Source organism: Petaurus breviceps, unplaced genomic scaffold (genome assembly GCF_028583685.1).
Source record: "Petaurus breviceps papuanus isolate PSGF00001 unplaced genomic scaffold, PetGlider_PUasm1.0 174, whole genome shotgun sequence".
In the NCBI taxonomy this organism is placed as follows: Eukaryota; Metazoa; Chordata; class Mammalia; order Diprotodontia; family Petauridae; genus Petaurus; species Petaurus breviceps.
The window spans coordinates 40,316,805-40,333,658 of NW_027185761.1; the positions used below are offsets into that span (position 1 = coordinate 40,316,805).

At 38.8% G+C, this 16,854-nt stretch overlaps 1 protein-coding gene across 1 annotated transcript in view; it reads left to right on the forward strand.

Annotated features, from left to right (window-relative positions):
* The window catches only part of SHQ1 (SHQ1, H/ACA ribonucleoprotein assembly factor), a 106,263-nt gene that overhangs the window by 43,757 nt on the left and 45,652 nt on the right, over window positions 1–16,854 (forward strand). The window contains exon 10 of the mRNA XM_069084090.1: window positions 15,520–15,640. Coding sequence (XP_068940191.1) covers window positions 15,520–15,640 — 121 coding nt within the window. The remainder of the gene's footprint in view (window positions 1–15,519; window positions 15,641–16,854) is intronic.

Consider the following 16,854-nt stretch of genomic DNA (forward strand, 5'->3'; position numbering starts at 1 on the left):
TGCCTTGAAGACGGTTGCGGGCTTGGGTGTGGTAGGAGAAGACTTCTTTGTGCTCTCAGGTCAGACTGCTTGGGATGTTTGAAGGGTGACTTCGATCTCTAAGATGGGGATGGTCCACTTGAGATGAGTCCCTGTAGGTTGTAGCTGTTGTCTTTCTCATGGGCCCTCTTGCCACTTACTCCGACAGATCTGCCACAGGGCCCCTTGGAAATGTCACTTATCTTCTCTTAGACATTTGAAAATTAAGGATAAAGGGCAGAAAGGGAGAAGGTTTTCTAAGTATCTTTATAATTTTAATTCTTATTCTGTGTATTGGGTTCTGGGCGACACTTTTAAACTGTTAATATATGTGATTTATGTGCTAGTTAATCCTAATTTCTTTTTTTGTATTAATATTTACATTTCATTATAGTTTGAAATGGTATTACCCTCACCCTAGGCCCATAAAAATTCTACAGTTTAATAATACAATTTAAGATATACCTTGGTCCCTACTAGAACATATATTTCAGCACATACCATTTCTAAAAATGCCTGCATTGTTAAAGCACTTTAAATATTCTGCTATATTCTTTATTTTCCTGGTCATTTTATAGATATGAAAATTTCATTTTTGCTCTGGCAGTAGTATTTTTATGTTTAAATTAAATTCTGTTTAAAATTGCACAAACGTTTGAGAGGGATCTTGAGGCTATTAGAAATTGCTTTGTACTAGAGACGTTTTATGAAGGCTAATGAATTAACCTTCTGCTAGCAGAACTTTACACAGGGAAGCTCGTTTGAGAGCACACCTTCAGGAGACTGGTCTTTGTCACCAATTAAAAACTGGTTTGTCATTTTTACCTTAGATAGCAATCTAAAAGATCATTCATTACTTGGGTTAGTAACCAGTTTTTATAGAGACTACTCCTTTTCCAAACTATTCAGATGATAGTTTTTCTTTTTTATAAATTAGTTTTGTTAATATATGAAATCGTATGAAGGCTCAGTTCAATTTTTATATATATTTTATATAAATATATTTATTTAATTTATTTATATATATTTATTTTCAGTTCAGCATTTATTAAGCTCCTACTGTGTGCCAGGCCCTGGACTGATAAGCTCGGGGATACAAAAAGAGGTGAAATACAGTCCTTGCCTTCAAGAAGCTCACAGTCTAATGAGGGAGACAGCGTGCAAACAAATACATACAAAGCAAGCCAGATACAGGATAAACAGGACATGATGAAGAGAGGGGGGGCACTGGGATTAAGAGGGGCTGGGGAAGGCTGCCGGTGGGAGATAGGATTGTAGTTGAGACTTAAAGGAAGCCAGGAAGGAGGGAGGTCGGTAGTGGAAGCAGAGCATGGAGAGCATCTCAGGCATGTGGGACAGCCAGAGAGACAATGCCCAAAGCCAGGGGATGGGAGTCTTGTTCCTGGAACAACAAGGAGGTCAGGAGGCCAGTGTTACTGGACTGAGTACAGTTGAGGGATGTTGCCAAGGTGAAATGGACAAGCCTTGGCAACAAGATTGGGTATCAGGGTGAGAGAGAGTCCAGGATGTCTCCTAGATTGTTTGAGGGACCAAGAGGATGGTGTTGTCCTCTGTAGTAATAGGGAACGTGGGAGGGAGGGAGGTGGGTTTAAAGGGGAAAAAAATAATGAGTTCTGTTTTGGACATATTGAATTTAAGATGTCTGCGGGACGTTTGGTTTGAGATGTCTTGAAAGGCAGCTGGAGATACCTGATTGGAGGTTGGCAGAAAAGTTGGACAGGAAAGGTAGATTTGAAATCATCAACATAGAGGTGATAATTAAATTCGTGGGATCTAATGGGATCACCAAGTGTGAAGTAGCATAGTGGGAGAAGAGAAGAGAACCCAACACAGAAACCTGGGGGACACCTGTGGTTAGAGAATGCATCCTGGAGGAACATCCAGCAAATTAGACAGAGGAGTGGTCAGATAGGTAGGAGGAGTCCCAGAAGAGAGTGGTGTCCAGAACACCTAGAGAGGAGAGATTAACAGTGTGTCAGAGTCCAAAGAGAGGTCAAGAGAGAGCCTTGAGAAAAAGCCATTGGATTCGGCAGCTAACAGATCATTAGTGACCTGGGAGAAAACACTTTTGGATGGAATCCCCTCCAACCCCCCCAAAAAGTAAACTTGATGTTCGTTCCAAATCGAACTACATTCTTATTTCTGGTCCTCTGTAAGTTTTTAATAAACCCTAAGAAAATACTCTTTAGGCTTTAAGTTTTAAACCCTGGTTATTATAAATTCTTTTGTACCAACAGTTTTGGCAAATTCAAAATTTTGATTTAAAAAAGTCTAAAACAATTTTGTACAAAAAATTGTAAAAACCATTAGAGTAGAAGAAGTATTTATTACATTCCAGAGCTCTCCATTTCCCCACCTTTCCAGTGATTCATAGAAGCTATCCTTTTTTTTAGTGCTTAAGAGTCAGGACACCTGGGCTGTAGCTTAGGTCTGTCATTGGTTTTCACTGTGACCTTCACCTCCATGGGATCAGTTAATTTATCTCTAAACTGAAAGGGTTAGACTAGTAGAATGCAGAGCTCCTTGAGGGCAGGAATTTTTTGTAATCAGTTTTTAAAGATCTCCAATGCTTAGCATAATGTCTTGCATCTAGTAGCATTACTAAATGCTTATTGAATTGACTTAGCCAGATCATTTCCAAGACCCTTCCAAGTTCTGACATTTGACAATTCTTCTCATTCTTTTTTTTTTCTTTTTTTGGAGGGCAGTTGGGGTTAAGTGACTTGCCCAAAGTCACACGGCTAGTTTTTTGTGTCAAGTGCCTGAGGCCAGATTTGAACTCAGGTCCTCCTGACCTGGGGCCAGTGCTCTATGCACTGCACCACCTAGCCACCCCAATTCTTTTCACTCTTAAGAAAAATTGAAAAAAAAATCAAATAAACACAAATTAGGGTGAAAGTAGAAATTGCTAGTAGGCCTTTTCATATCATCTGCCTTTTAGTACAAAGCATACAACTATTGTGATTTTAAATTATTATTGATGTATTAATTGGCTCTTGGGTTTCCTATACAATTTTAATGCAATCAAATCTATTTTTCCTGCTTGAGATATCTAAGTCATGAATAAGATTGGCATAACTATTTCTTTCATGTTAATAAAATACCGAAAGAAGATAATTCTTGCTCTCTTACTTCTTATACTCTCTTACAGATTCTAAACAATTCTTGTATCTTTCCTCTTCCTTTTGGGATTCCTTTTCTCATTAGAATGACTATTACACTTAGATATTTTAAGAACTAAAGAAAAATAGTGCTTTGGGAGAAGCTTACATTGGGTTATTACAATTAGGTCAGATTTGGAAATGCTGTTAGATATGCCTCCATATCATATACATGTAGATCATATTTGATGTGTTGGTGTACATGTATCACATATAGTATGCATTTATTGACATAAAAACTACTCTTAAAAAGAAATCAGTATTAGAGGGACTGTCCAAAGTAACTCTAAAAAGTAGGATGGGCAGCATTGTGTGGATGAAAAGGAGCAAACCCGGGGCGGCTAGGTGGTGCAGTGAGTAAAGCGCCGGTCCTGGAGTCAGGAGGACCCGAGTTCTGTTCCGGCCTCAGACACTTAACACCCACACAAAAAACTAGCCATGTGACCTTGGGCAAGTTACTTAACCCCAATTGCCCTCCAAAAAGGCAAAAACTCCTTTGTTGAATGCAGGCCAGCAGAGTGATTACTGGTCTTTCCCAACCTGGGCTGTTAAGTGACAGCTTCCTTTCAGACCTCTTTCCTTCCTACCTCCCTCTCTCAACCCCATGAGCCAACATCTGTGTTGTTTCTCCCAAACCAGCTTGCTGTCTTCTATCTTCACATACCTTGTAACAAAGCATTCCTGGGCACGTCTAGCATGCATCATTTTGGAGGTTTATGTGTTCATCTGTGTAGATCTTTTTTTAGGAAACTTGTTAATGATAAGGAAATATTTTAGCAGTTTTATTTTTCAGGAAGCTCTTTACCTCTTTACCTTATTCATTTTTACTTTTACTAAGATAGAGAGGACAGGTTCTATGTTCGGGGTCACACAGGTAGTTAATGACTCCCTGGGTGTAATGCTCAGTCAGTTCTCAGTAGAAATTTAAGTGCCTGTTCTGGCCAGACCCTGGACAAAGTGCTAGGGATAGAGTGAGGCAGAAATCAGCCCCTGCCCCAAGGAACTCACAGTTGAATGGACAAGAATGTCCGCCTGAGGCCGTGTAGTGGGGACCAGAGGTTTTTCAGGAACAACCTATATAAATTAATATGTGAAACCAGACCTGGTACTGGATGGCCAAGTCAAAATCATTGCCCTGGGCCAGGGAACCATTGCATTGTGCTGTACTAAGGTTGTATAGCCTGGTGGGCTCCTTTTAGGTTCCTGGGGAACCAGAAGCCAGGTGGACTTAATTGATTTGCCCTTGCAGGCCTCCAGGAACAGACATTTCCTCTGTAGGTTTTGGAGTGATGTTTGAGATGGTGCCACATTTCTCATGATGAACTCAGTTTTCTTTCACACCTGTTGGCAGCAGCTGACATTAGAGAGCCTTTTGTGTTTGTGGAGAAGTTCTAGGCCTTCACCTGGAAAATGAGGAGTGGGACCAGGAGACTGGATATGAGTGGAAAGGGCCTTAAATCCTCCTGATTTTCTAGCACAGGCTCTAGGGGGCAGCACACACTGTTTGGTTTAGTTGGAGATTTTTCCTTTTTTAGCAGAAACAGTGATTAATTAATTTAATGACTTGTAAGCCCTTACTTTAGGGCTTACAAGCTGTATTACTGTATTTTGGGAACTAGATTATATAGAGTGTTCTTGCCTAGAACTCCAGGTTGCTTTTAAATTTTAAGTGATTTTTAAATTCAGCTTCCCTCTGTGATAGTCACTTCTTATCTACTTTAAATATACACACCCTGTTTTTATGTTAGTTTAGTGGTCTTGTTTTAGGTACTCTGATTTTTGACCTTAACGTCACATAAAATGCAAGACATTGATATTTAACTCATCATGTAGTGGCATGAGTGGTAGGAATTCCTTTCCCCTCCATGCCCTTCTTCCCATTGCTGATTCTCTTCTAGTAAGATTTAAAGGGTATCATAAGGTTCTAGATACTCAACCTTCTTCTGTTCTCTGTAAGCATGGATATGAAATAAATGCACATAGGAAACTGCGAGAGACAAACTCTGACATTAAAAATTAAACCTCTTATTAGAAGTGAAAATAATTGTCACCTAAAAAAAATTGTTTTAATAGATTGAAAAAAAGCAGATGTTACCTGAAAAACTTGTTCAGATTATATTTACATATTTAGTATTTCCTTTTTAAAAACTAAATTAATCATTAGGAAAGTGGAAATTGTAAAAAAAAAACAAACCCAATTTAAAGTGAAACATCTTGAGTATAATAGACTTCTTTGTGCTTGATTTTGACATATCCAGTCAAACTGGATGACTGACAGACATTTTAAATTCAGTTTGTCCAAAAATCAGCTTATTTTTTCCCTTGAACCTTCCCTGCCTTCTAAATTCCTTATTCCTGCTCTGGGTAATATCATCCTCTCAGGACAGAAAACTAGGAGTCACCCTGGGCCTGACACTCTCTTACTGCTGCTATCCAATCTGTGACAGAGGCCTGTCCATTTCATTTTTGCAACATCTGCCCCCTTCTCTCCTTTGACACTGCCACACTCTAGTGTAGGCTCTCACGCCTTCACACCTGGACTATTATAGTGGCCTGCTGGGGGTCTGCCTGCCCCAAGTCTCTTTCCGTTCCTATATTCTTCTTCATTTAGCCACTGAAGTGATTTTCCACAAGTGCAGGTCTGACCGTGCTACCCCTCTAGACAGTAAACTCCAGGGACTCCCCATCACCTCTAGAACAAAATATAAAATCCTCATTTTGGTATTTGAAATCTTTTATAATCTAGAGCCACCTTCCTTTCCCACCTTTCCAGTCTTGTTACTTCTTATTCCCAGCAATTTACTCTTTAGTTCAGTGACACTGGTTTCTTTGTTCCACAGAAAAGATACTTCAGGTGTCTTCTCTGATTGTTCCCCATTCCTGGGATGTTCTTCCTACTCTTTTCTTACTGACTTCTGTAGGTTCCTTTAAGTCCCAACTAGTATTCCATCTTCTACAGGAAACCCTTCCTAACCCCTATGAATTCTAGTGCCTTCCCTCTCTTAGTTAGAGCTTGTTTTCCATGTGTGTTTGCCTCTTGTCTCCTTCATTAGATGGTGAGCTTCTTGAGGGCACAGACTCTCTTTTGGCTCTTTTTGTACCCCAGTGCTGGCATGTAGTAGGCACTTAATAAATGTTTATCAGCTGACTGTATTAAAAGAGTTTGCTTGTTAAAGTGTGAACTCCTAATTGTACTCTTAGAATATTGATAAATCACAGTAATAAAAATCGGCTCTTGGCAAGATACATGAATGGTAATGATAAAGGAACTGGAACTTTGTAGCCTAATTAGTATCTTTTCACCCAGTTAAGGTAAAAATTCATATAATGCTTTATAGTTATATGGCTAGTAATGGATTCAGTTTAAGATTTGAATCCAATCTCCCCAATCCATAGTTCACAAACTACCAAAGTAATCTCCCTAATATCTAGCTCTTGTCATGACACTCTAGGATTTAGATGGCCCCCCACTGTCATAAAGCTCAGTTTCCTTACCCTCCATTTGAAAGCCCTCTAGGTTCTGACCCCCACCTTTTATCTCCAGCCCGTGGTTGCCTGTTCTTATACTGGCTACGCCTACTTAGATTATCCAGAATAGTCACAGTTTAAAATAATTCCTTTTCTGTTTTACCCAGTTATTCCCTGAATCACAGTATTTCAGCACCTGGTAGCAAAATGAAGTAAGGAAACATTTTAATAAAATATTTGTCATGAAAGATGGAGAATCACAGTTTGTAAGTGATACTTACTCATTGAAAATGTGTATGCTGGCCCATCTGCCATATGCCTTTGGCTCTGTGTGTGATCTCTGTGCAGGTGGGACAGTGTGGGCTGTCATTAGTATATATAAATCATTGATTTACAAATCAGAAAATCCTTTATCAGAGTGCGTGTCCTGATCTGGGATTGAGAAAATGGAGTCATACCACCTGTACCCTAGCTGATTTTTGACTACTCATGCTATTCTGCTGCTGAAGCTTTTGTCATATTTCCTCTCCCTGGAATGCCCTTTCTCCTCTTCCGTGTATGTGCCCTCCTGGAGGTCCTTGTCATTGTTGAAGGCTTACTTCAAATGCCATCTCCAAGAAGAGTTTACTAATCTCCTTTCTAGATAAGATTTCTCTATTCTTTGACTCCCTAAAGCACTTTGTATCTCAAATGACACTTTTTTGTAATGTGTGTTGGAGTTATCTGCGTACCTGATTTATGCACTTGCCTGATTATGATCTTGAAGGTGTGAACTAGTTTACTCATCCTGGTATCCTGCAATTTTTTAAGTGTTTACAATGTACTGGGACCTGTGCTAAGGGCTGGGAATATAAAGGCAAAAACAGCCAGTCTGCCTGCCTTCAAGGAGCTAATATTCTAATGTAGGAGCAAATGTGAAAAATTGTACATTGAAGATATAAATGAAAATACAAGGTAGACTCAGACTGATTTGCTCATATTACTTTCTCATGAAATAGGAAGTCTTTTCCACTAGCTTTGTAGTTTATAAGAAAACAACAGTAAAAATTTATGGTTAAAATTCACAGAAGCATTGGGCTGTCTTCACTTCCTCCTTTCCTACTCTTTTCCATCTCTCCCTTCCTCATTGCTCCTTCTACTTCCTCTCCTCCTTGTGTTATTTGACTGTGAAGTTGGTTATCAGGTTTTGAACAACCAGTTTAAATTCTTCTTTCTTTCATACAGTCTTCTAATAATGAAAGTTTAAAAAATTAGTATGTATGTCTATGCAGCTCTCCATTACTTTCTGTTAAATGATGGCTATTATATAATTTTGAGTAATTTCATTATGCAGGTCATTTTAAGAATATGAAAATAAATTCAGTAATGCAGTCAGGATTCCCTCAAAATAATTTTCATTTTTCTTTTTGCTGATTCAGTGAGAAAAAGAAAAAAGAAAGACTGAGTGTGGCTTACACTTATAAAACCAGCTGCTGGGAAACCTGAGGTTGTAGGCTATCTTGAAATTGGGAGTTCTGAGCTTCAGTGGGCTATGCAGATTTGTTGTCCAAACTAAGTTTGGCATCTATCTGCTGAACCCCAGGAATATGGGGACCATCTGGTTACCTAAGGAGGGATAAAATGGCCCAGGACCTTGCCAATCATAGGATCAGGCAGTGAGTAGTCCCTGCATTAGAACCAGTCTCTGAGAGAGAGAGAGGGAGGAAATAATTTTCATCTAAAATTTTAAAGATGAGAAACTTTGATTTTAACCAAAATGATGTCAAGTTAAAATCTGATAAAAGGGTTTGTAGTCTTATTTTATAATTACCTTTTCTCTATTATTGATGCGCATATTTTCAAGTCACAAAAAATAAAAAAAATCTTTCGTAGGATTCATGTAAAAGGAGATTTGTGCTAGTGTTTTTTTTTCTTTTATAAATGATTTTACATATTTTGTCATTTATGGCCTTTTCTCAGTCCTTATTTTCCTTTGTGCTATGTTTTCATACTGCTGACCAACACCTTCTGGACATTCTTTCTTCTCTGAGCTTCCGTGATACTGCTGTCTTCTGGTTCCCTACCTATCTACCAGGACCTTTTGACTTTTGTCCCTTACGCTTGAGTGTCTTGTGGCTCTGTCCTTATCTCTCTTCCTTGGTATTCTCATTGGCTTTCACAGATTCAGTTCTTTCTTCCGAATTTGTCTAGCCCTAATATTTCCTGAACTCCACTTGTGCGTTTCTAACCATCTACTGGACGTCTCCACCTAGACAACATATCCTAGACATCGCAAACTTAGAATCTATCCAGTATGGAACTGATGGTCTTCTTTTGTCCTAAATCGATTCCTGTTCCAGACATTCTTACTTCTTTTAAGGGTTGAACCATTGCGGGGCAGAGGCAGGATGGTGGCATAGAAGCAGGAAAACTCTATGAGCTCCCCCCATAACCACCTCAAATACCTATAAAATATGATTTGAAACAAACTTTAGAGCTACAGAACCCACAAAGTGACTGAGAGAAACCAGCTTCCTGCTGAAGGCAGTCCAGCAGGCGGACAGGAAGGGTTGATCACAGAGTGCTGGGAGCTGAGCCCAGCCCCATGTGCCCTGACCAGCTGTGGCTGGAGGGACTTCCAGAGAGTGGATCACCAGCAGCTGTGGTGGTTTCCAGAATTATAAACCCATAAATGCCAAAGAAAAAGCAAAAGGTCAGTGTAGAGCTCTGCTGGAACTGGGAGTATGGAGATCCATCTTGGCCTACTGGAAAGTTGGAGGGGGAATGGGGGAGGATATAGGAAAGACCAGATTGGGGGAGGGGATATTCAGTGGGATCTCGGTTTTGGGGTGGTGGGGAGAAAATTTGTAACTCAAAATCTTGTGGAAATGAATGTTGAAAACTAAAAATAAACATAAAATTTATTTTAAAAAAATATATATATATAAAGAAAATCTTATCTTTCCCAGTTATAAAAAAAAAGAAAAGAGTTGAACCATCAGCACCTTCATCCAGGTTTGCAGCCTCAGACTGTTTCCATGCTGAGCTTTTCCTTTTCCTTCACTGCACTCACATTTAATCCTCTGCCGGTACTTGTCAGTTACATCTGCACAATGATTCGGGGAGCTTTCTTTGGGTCAGGGGCTGTTTGTCTTGGTTTTCCCCATGCCTAGAATAATGTGAGGCACATAGTAGGTTCTTAATAAATGCTTATTGATTGACATATTGACTCTTGTCATCCTAAATCATTCCAGTCTCTTCCTCTTGCTCTGTCATCTTCCAAAGATAACGGTTAAATTGTATCACTTTCCCTAAAACCTTCAGTGTCTCCTTGTTTCCTCTAGAATAAAGTGCTAATTTCTCTATCTGACTTTTTAACATTTTTCTACAGTCTGACTCCAAGGGACCTTTCTCGCCTCAACTCCCATGTTATTGTTCCACATGTTTTACTTCCTGTCTCTGTGCCTTCACAGGAGCTGGCCCCCAAAGCCTAGAGTCCACACCAGCTCAGTCTGGATTTTCTTCCTATACCAAGTTTTTCTTGATCTTTTCCCTTATCAGTTCTCTTTTCCTCCTCAGATTAGCTGGCATTTATCTATCTGTTTACTTTTTGTAGTTTCTCAGAAGAAAAGGTATTCTTATTTAGAATGGGGATTGTTTTGTTTGGGTCTTTGTATTCCCAGAGGCTAGCACGTGCCTTACACATAGAGGACTTTTAATAAATGCTTGTTTAATATTTTGTAAAATATTAGGACTTAAAATTACAACTGCATATATATATATATATATGTATATATATACATATATATTTATTGTTAGTTATTTGACATGTGTAATTTCTTACCAGTGCCCTGAATTAAAGGAAAATCATCACATCTTTCTTAACTTTGATTAATTTGCCAGGGTTTTTAATCCTCCTACCCCATTTTCCGGTATTTATTCAAGTTATGATTAACTGGTCTTTCAGTTCCTTTCAGAGGATTCATCAGAGGATATAGAAAAGCATCCTTTAAACTAACAGGAAAATAATTTCACTGATTTTCTATGTCCTGAAAGGTCTTTTTTGATCTGTGATCTTTTGCTAGAAATGAGAGTATTACCAAGATTTAGGTAAATTTATAGTGTACCCAGCCATCCTTATTGTCCAGACACATTTCTAGCACACACACTATACAGACAGAGCCTTAGTGATCTTTAAGACAGTTGGAAGAGTTTCTTTGTATTTTGAAGTGTTTTTCTCTAACGGTCCCCTTTGTAAACTTTTTTTTTTTTTTTTAAGCAATTGGGGTTAAGTAACTTGCTCAAGGTTACACAGCCAGTTATTTCTGGGTGTGGTGCTGAGTATCTGAGCCCGGATTTGATCCAGGTCATCCCGACACTGGAACCAGTGCTCTTACTCGCTGAGCCACCTGGCCGCCCCCCCTTTGTAAACTCTTAGCCGAATCATCAATAGTGATTCACCATTAGTTAGTTCTCACTGTCCTGTATTGTTGGAACCTCTAGAGGGCAGGACTAGGCACACAGTAAAGTACATAGAGTCAGCTATATAGTGTAGATAATTGAAAACAAAGGTAGAAACTGGAAAATATTAGTTTGTACCTAGGACAGTGCCTCCTGGTACCCAAAAGGTGTTTAATTGATACTTGCCTACTTAATTGATTGAGTTAAAATCCCACAGAAGGCTGCCCAGATTTAGGACCTAGATAGTTTTTAATTGTCTGTAGTTAAGAGACTTCATAGGTTTCTTGCTGGTTATTATGACAATATACATTGTCTCCCAGACAAATCTGTTAATAATTCATGATTCCAAACAACCAATTTGACCTAATTTAGAACAGTGTGAACCTGACTCACATTTACAATGATACTGTAAGACTGATAGAAATTAACCCAGGAAGTCATTATATCTGTTGGAAACTGAAAAATCTCCTTTTCTTGGGACATCTTCCAATATTAGGAAAAGCTAGTGAGGGAATAGAATGCACTAAGTAACCAGAAGAATTATTAGCCATACAACTTGTGATGGGCTAGAAATGATGTTTTTTCATAAATACTATGTATCTCTAACTTAAAGAACTCTTAATTCTCCCTAAAGTAAAATGTTAATTCTACCTATGATTTTTTCCTTTCTGTGGACAAAGTTAATTTAAGGTAAGAACAATCAACTTAGTTGACATCGTTTGCATGTTAGTTAATGGATTCAGGAGAATCTTATCATTAAGATAGTTACCTTGGTTATTGTCCAAGTTTTATTGACTTGAAATAGTTATTTATTAATCTCTTACTTTATGCCAGACATTAGACTAAGTGCTGAGTATACAAACATAAGCAGAAAGAAAGACAGTCCCTACCCTCAAGGTGTTACCTTCTAATGGGGACAACCACAAACAACCATGGGGGAAGGGGGTGCAGCTACATGGTGCAGTGGATAGAACACTGGGCTTGGAATCAGGAAGTTCCATTTTCATGACTTCAAATCTAGCCTCAGACACTTACTAGTTGTGTGACTGGGGAAGTCACTTAAGCCTATTTTCCTCAGTTTCGTCATGTACAAATTGAGCTGGGGAAGGAATTTTGAACCATTTCAGTGTCTTTGCCAAGAAAACTCCAAATGGGGTCATGTAGAGTTGCTCACAACTGAAAAACAACTTAGCAACAACAACAAATAAAAGGATACTGGAAGGGGAAAAGAAAGGATACCTGCCCAATAGTGTGGTGATGAAGTCTGGAGCGTCAGGAGGGGACCCAAGAAAGAATGGCTAACCTCGGCACTTCCTCAGAATGGAGGTTCCAGCAGGGACTCACCATTGACAGGAGGGGGCTGCTGGGACGGAGCAGTCTTCTAGAGACTGACCCCCTAAAGGTAATGTGGGTCCATCATAGACACAGTCCAAGGAAGTTCAGTTCCTGGAAGATGGAACCTTTGTCTTAAAAAAGAGCGAGCCTGAACCCCTTCTCTTGATACCATTTGTGGTTCTGGCATATTTTTCTCTTTGATTTCTCTACTGCATTTTAAAAAGGGGTAGCCTGAATTCCCTGCCTCATTACAGGTGCCATCCACTACCCCTCATGATATGATTTTTTGACTCATTACTCTGTTGAAACTGTTGTCTCCAAAGCTGGGAATGATCATCAAGCAGGATATAGTTGTTGAGAGGGGAATTTAGAAAGCCTTGGGGAAAGAAACCACTTATCTTAGAATTTGTCATGAAGAAAGAAGAAAGGCTAGAAATGGCAGATTTCAAGGGGTCAGAGGAAGGATAGGCAGGATCCCATGGACCAAAATTCTTCAAGCAAAGTCAAGTCAGGAGAGATGGAAAGCTCTTAAAGATGAAATTTTGAAGATAGAAAAGGCCTCTAAAGAGATTAGTGTGGATACACAAAGAAGTCATTGACCAACCTGAATTTTAGAAAGGCATGTAAATGAAGGCATGTAAATAATTCTGTGAGAAGTGTCAGGACATACTGAAGATGGTAGAGAGTTAAGATCAACCAAATAGGTTTTTTTTAAGTTATATTGGGAAGAAGAGGAACGCCCAAACAGGAAATTTGCTGTAGGTGGATGGATGGATGCTGAGGAAGGACAGATAATGAAATTTTACCATCTCCTTATTTTGCTTCTGTTGTACAGTCTTTCCTTCCAAATACCGATCCATTCTCATGTCTTCAGTTCTCACTTTTTATAAAGGTAACTCTGATCTAAATTTCTAGTTCCAGTAGTCTTGGTTTCCAGTTCATATTTCTGACTGCTTACTTTTCTTTCCTGCTTAACTATCCTGTTATAACTTTAAATTCAACAGAGGTATTATGTCTCAGTGGAGAGAGTGTGGGATCCAAAGTCAGAGGAGCTGGGTTTGAAAATTCGGACTTCCTGTATGAACTTGGGCAAGCCATTGACCTTCACTTGGCCTCCCTTTCCTCAACTGTAAAAATGAGTGGGTTAAACTATGACCCCTGAGTTCCTTTCTACTTCTTACTCTGTGATTCTTTGTTTAAAACCATATTATGTGCTTATTCTAAATCCCTTTGAATTTAAGAATTTTAGTTAGAGATGGTAAAATGATGAAAACAAAATATTTCTAGTAGTAAATGCTCAGGGGAAGTTGGAAGAGAGAAGTCAAGGAGATTGGCCAGAATGCTGTTAATATGGTGAGTCACAGTCTGCATATGATTCTGTGAGTAGCTGCCTGTATTAGGATGGTGGCAAATGACAGTGGCTTAGAAGATATAGATGACATATGCAGTCACCAAATCACTCACTAGCAATGTTAGTGTCCTTCTACCATCACTACCATACTACATCCTACAAGAGGACTCAGTAAGAGATTGCATGGCATTATGTGAGATGGGTAAATTCAAAGGGGACTCCAGAGTTTTTATTCTGGGCTAAGTGGAAGAATTATGGTTTTCCTTATAGAGAAGTAGAGAGAAAGGGGGAGGGAACTGGTTGGGGAGCATAGGGTAGAAATGTTGAAGAAGAATCATTTCTTTCTTCAATCCTGTAGGGTTTGTTTTGTTTGTTTGTTTTATACATCTTTTCCAGATAGAATAAAATTTCCTTCTTTTGTGTTATTGATGTTCAGTATATTTCGGAGTATTTTCCCTCCCTCAGTTGTGTGTGAGGTGGTGGTTTGGGTTTTTTTTTTTAACTTTTTGTCATCAGAAACAGAGAAGCTTGCTGGACTTTCTGTTATGCTTGTGTTACCAATGTTTGGTGGTAGTGAGTAGGGTTTCTTTAAGGTGTTGATATCCAGTTTATTATGACTGGCAGTGATCATGCAGTTATTTAGTATCATCATGAAATTTATATACACTTCATTTTTCATCACCATTAAGCAGTTCATAAGGCAAAATATTCTTTTATAGATGAAAAGAAGTAGTCATGCTTCAGATTTAGTAATTTGCCACATAATTATTAAATTAAAGGACTCTCATGAACTTTAGAATATGGGGAATTCTTGTTGAATTGTAGCATTTGCTTATTTTTAAAATTGTTTATCCAGTATCCACTAAAACATCATTCTCATGTCTTGTTGTGGCAAGGAGCTGATGCTTGATTCTCAAAGGGTATTTTGGCCGATTGTAAGCTCCAGCAAGTCTTCCTAGACTGGAAAAGCTTCAAGTATATGAGCAGAAGCTGGGTATCTGTCATCTGAGGATCAGCCTAGGTTTGGAGAGACTCAGTATCAGGAGGTTGGCTGCCTCCGCAGTTCATGAAACAGTCTATTGAAGAATGGAGGTGCTTCATCAATGGCAGGAGGGACCACATTGCTCTTAAAGTTATAGTAATGTTGAAGCTGCTGTCTCCATGGGAAGCAATTTAGAGTGGATACCTTTAAATAAATAGCATTATATTGAGGTTTTGTCATGTTTTAATAATGTTATAAACTGTGTTGGTTCCATGTAGGTTGTGTGTGTGTGTGAGTGTGTGTGGGTATGAATGTGAGTATGTGAGTGTGTGTGTGGGTGTGTGTGTAGGACAGATATAAAGAGAACAAATACAAAGTAAGGCAGGGGGTGCTTGGCTTCTTTTGATGAATGAGTACATCCTAGGCATGGGTCATGATGGAACAAATACGTTTGATAAAGTCAAATAGTACCAATATGTTCCTAGGCAATAATGCAATATTCTAAGTCTTGAAACATTGTTCTGCACAAATTATGTTTTTTTATTTTAATTATATATTATATTTTATTATATATTTATTATATATATTTATATATTATATATATTTATTATATATATTATATTTTAATTATGTCCTTTTACCCTGTTTCCAATAAGCTTTAAATTTTAAGTGGAAGAAAAATTGGGCATCATCTAGCCTTTTTGAAATAATGTTGTGATTTTGTGTTTTCTGTGTTCCTCCAGGAAGAAGTGCTACTTTGAAGTGTCTCTTGGATATTCACAAAATTTTTCAAGAAAATGACCCAGCATATATTCTAAATGATCTCTATATCTCAGACTATTGCATATGGATTCAGAAAGTCAAGTAAGTTATGTCAGCTGGACTGGAACTGGCTTCTAACCTGTGGGTGGCCAGAGCCACAAAAAATTGGGCTAGAGACAGGAGAGTCAGGACACAAACAACTTTAATTAATTGCTGAGTGAGGAAAATGATGCTTGCAGGTGGAAATTGCCCCCTCTTAAAGAAGAGGGTTTAACCTGCTGGGGCAAGGCATAGAAAGCTACAAGTGGGCTGGACCATGACATAATCATTCTCCAGTCTTGAGCAGCATTTCCCGCAGCAGGCTCATGCATGGACAGTGCAGGCCTTCCTGGGTCCCGTGGGAACAGTCTCCAAGTTGATTGCCTTGCAGTAGGGTGCAGAACCTTGGAACAAGAGTACAGTACCTGGTTTGGTTCACTTGGCAGTCACAGGGAACAGGGATTATGAGCATATCAAGAGATATGATAGATTTTGGCTCTCAGATCCCTGGGAAATAGGGGAGCTAAACCATAAATCCCTAAAGGAACATCTGGTGCTGGTCAAAGCAAAATACTTTGCCAGAGGGCGAGATCATCCAGAGCGCAAAGGATTGTTGTTATGCCAAGCTCAGGGCACAGCCTGCTTGCTGGACCTTAGCTCTGGAAATAGGGTATCTCCAAAATATTTTGACAGTTATGTTACTGTGCCTGTGAATATACATGTGTTAAAGTATTGGAAGATAGCCTATTTTCTGAACATCTTACAGTTAAAAATGAAATGATCTGAAGGACTTACTTCATATGGAAATATGGCAACTTAAATTTACCAATACCTAAAAATGAAAAGGTCAGTAAGGATGAGCTTCCCTATTTGCATGGGGAAAGAGATGCAGGTAGCTGCCTGTGAACTCTTTTGTTAATCAAATTAGCATTGAGTTGTTGTTGGCTGAATTTAAAATCTTCGTGCCTGTACATTTCATAACACAGCTCATGATTGTGTGTATGCAGTACTACTGTTCTTACTATTCAAATTTCCCATTTCCGAACATGTACCGTGTTTCCCCGATAATAAGACACTGTCTTATTAAATTTTTTGGACAGAAAAACACCAGAGGGCTTATTTTCAGGGGAGGGCTTATTTTAATGAACATTGACAGCAATCTTAATAAACAGGTAAATGTGAACAAAAAAATGTACCTTTATTCAATAAGCAAATCACTGGGGAAGAACAGGATGACGCGCTCACTGCTGCAGCTCTGATTGGATGCAGCTCGGAGC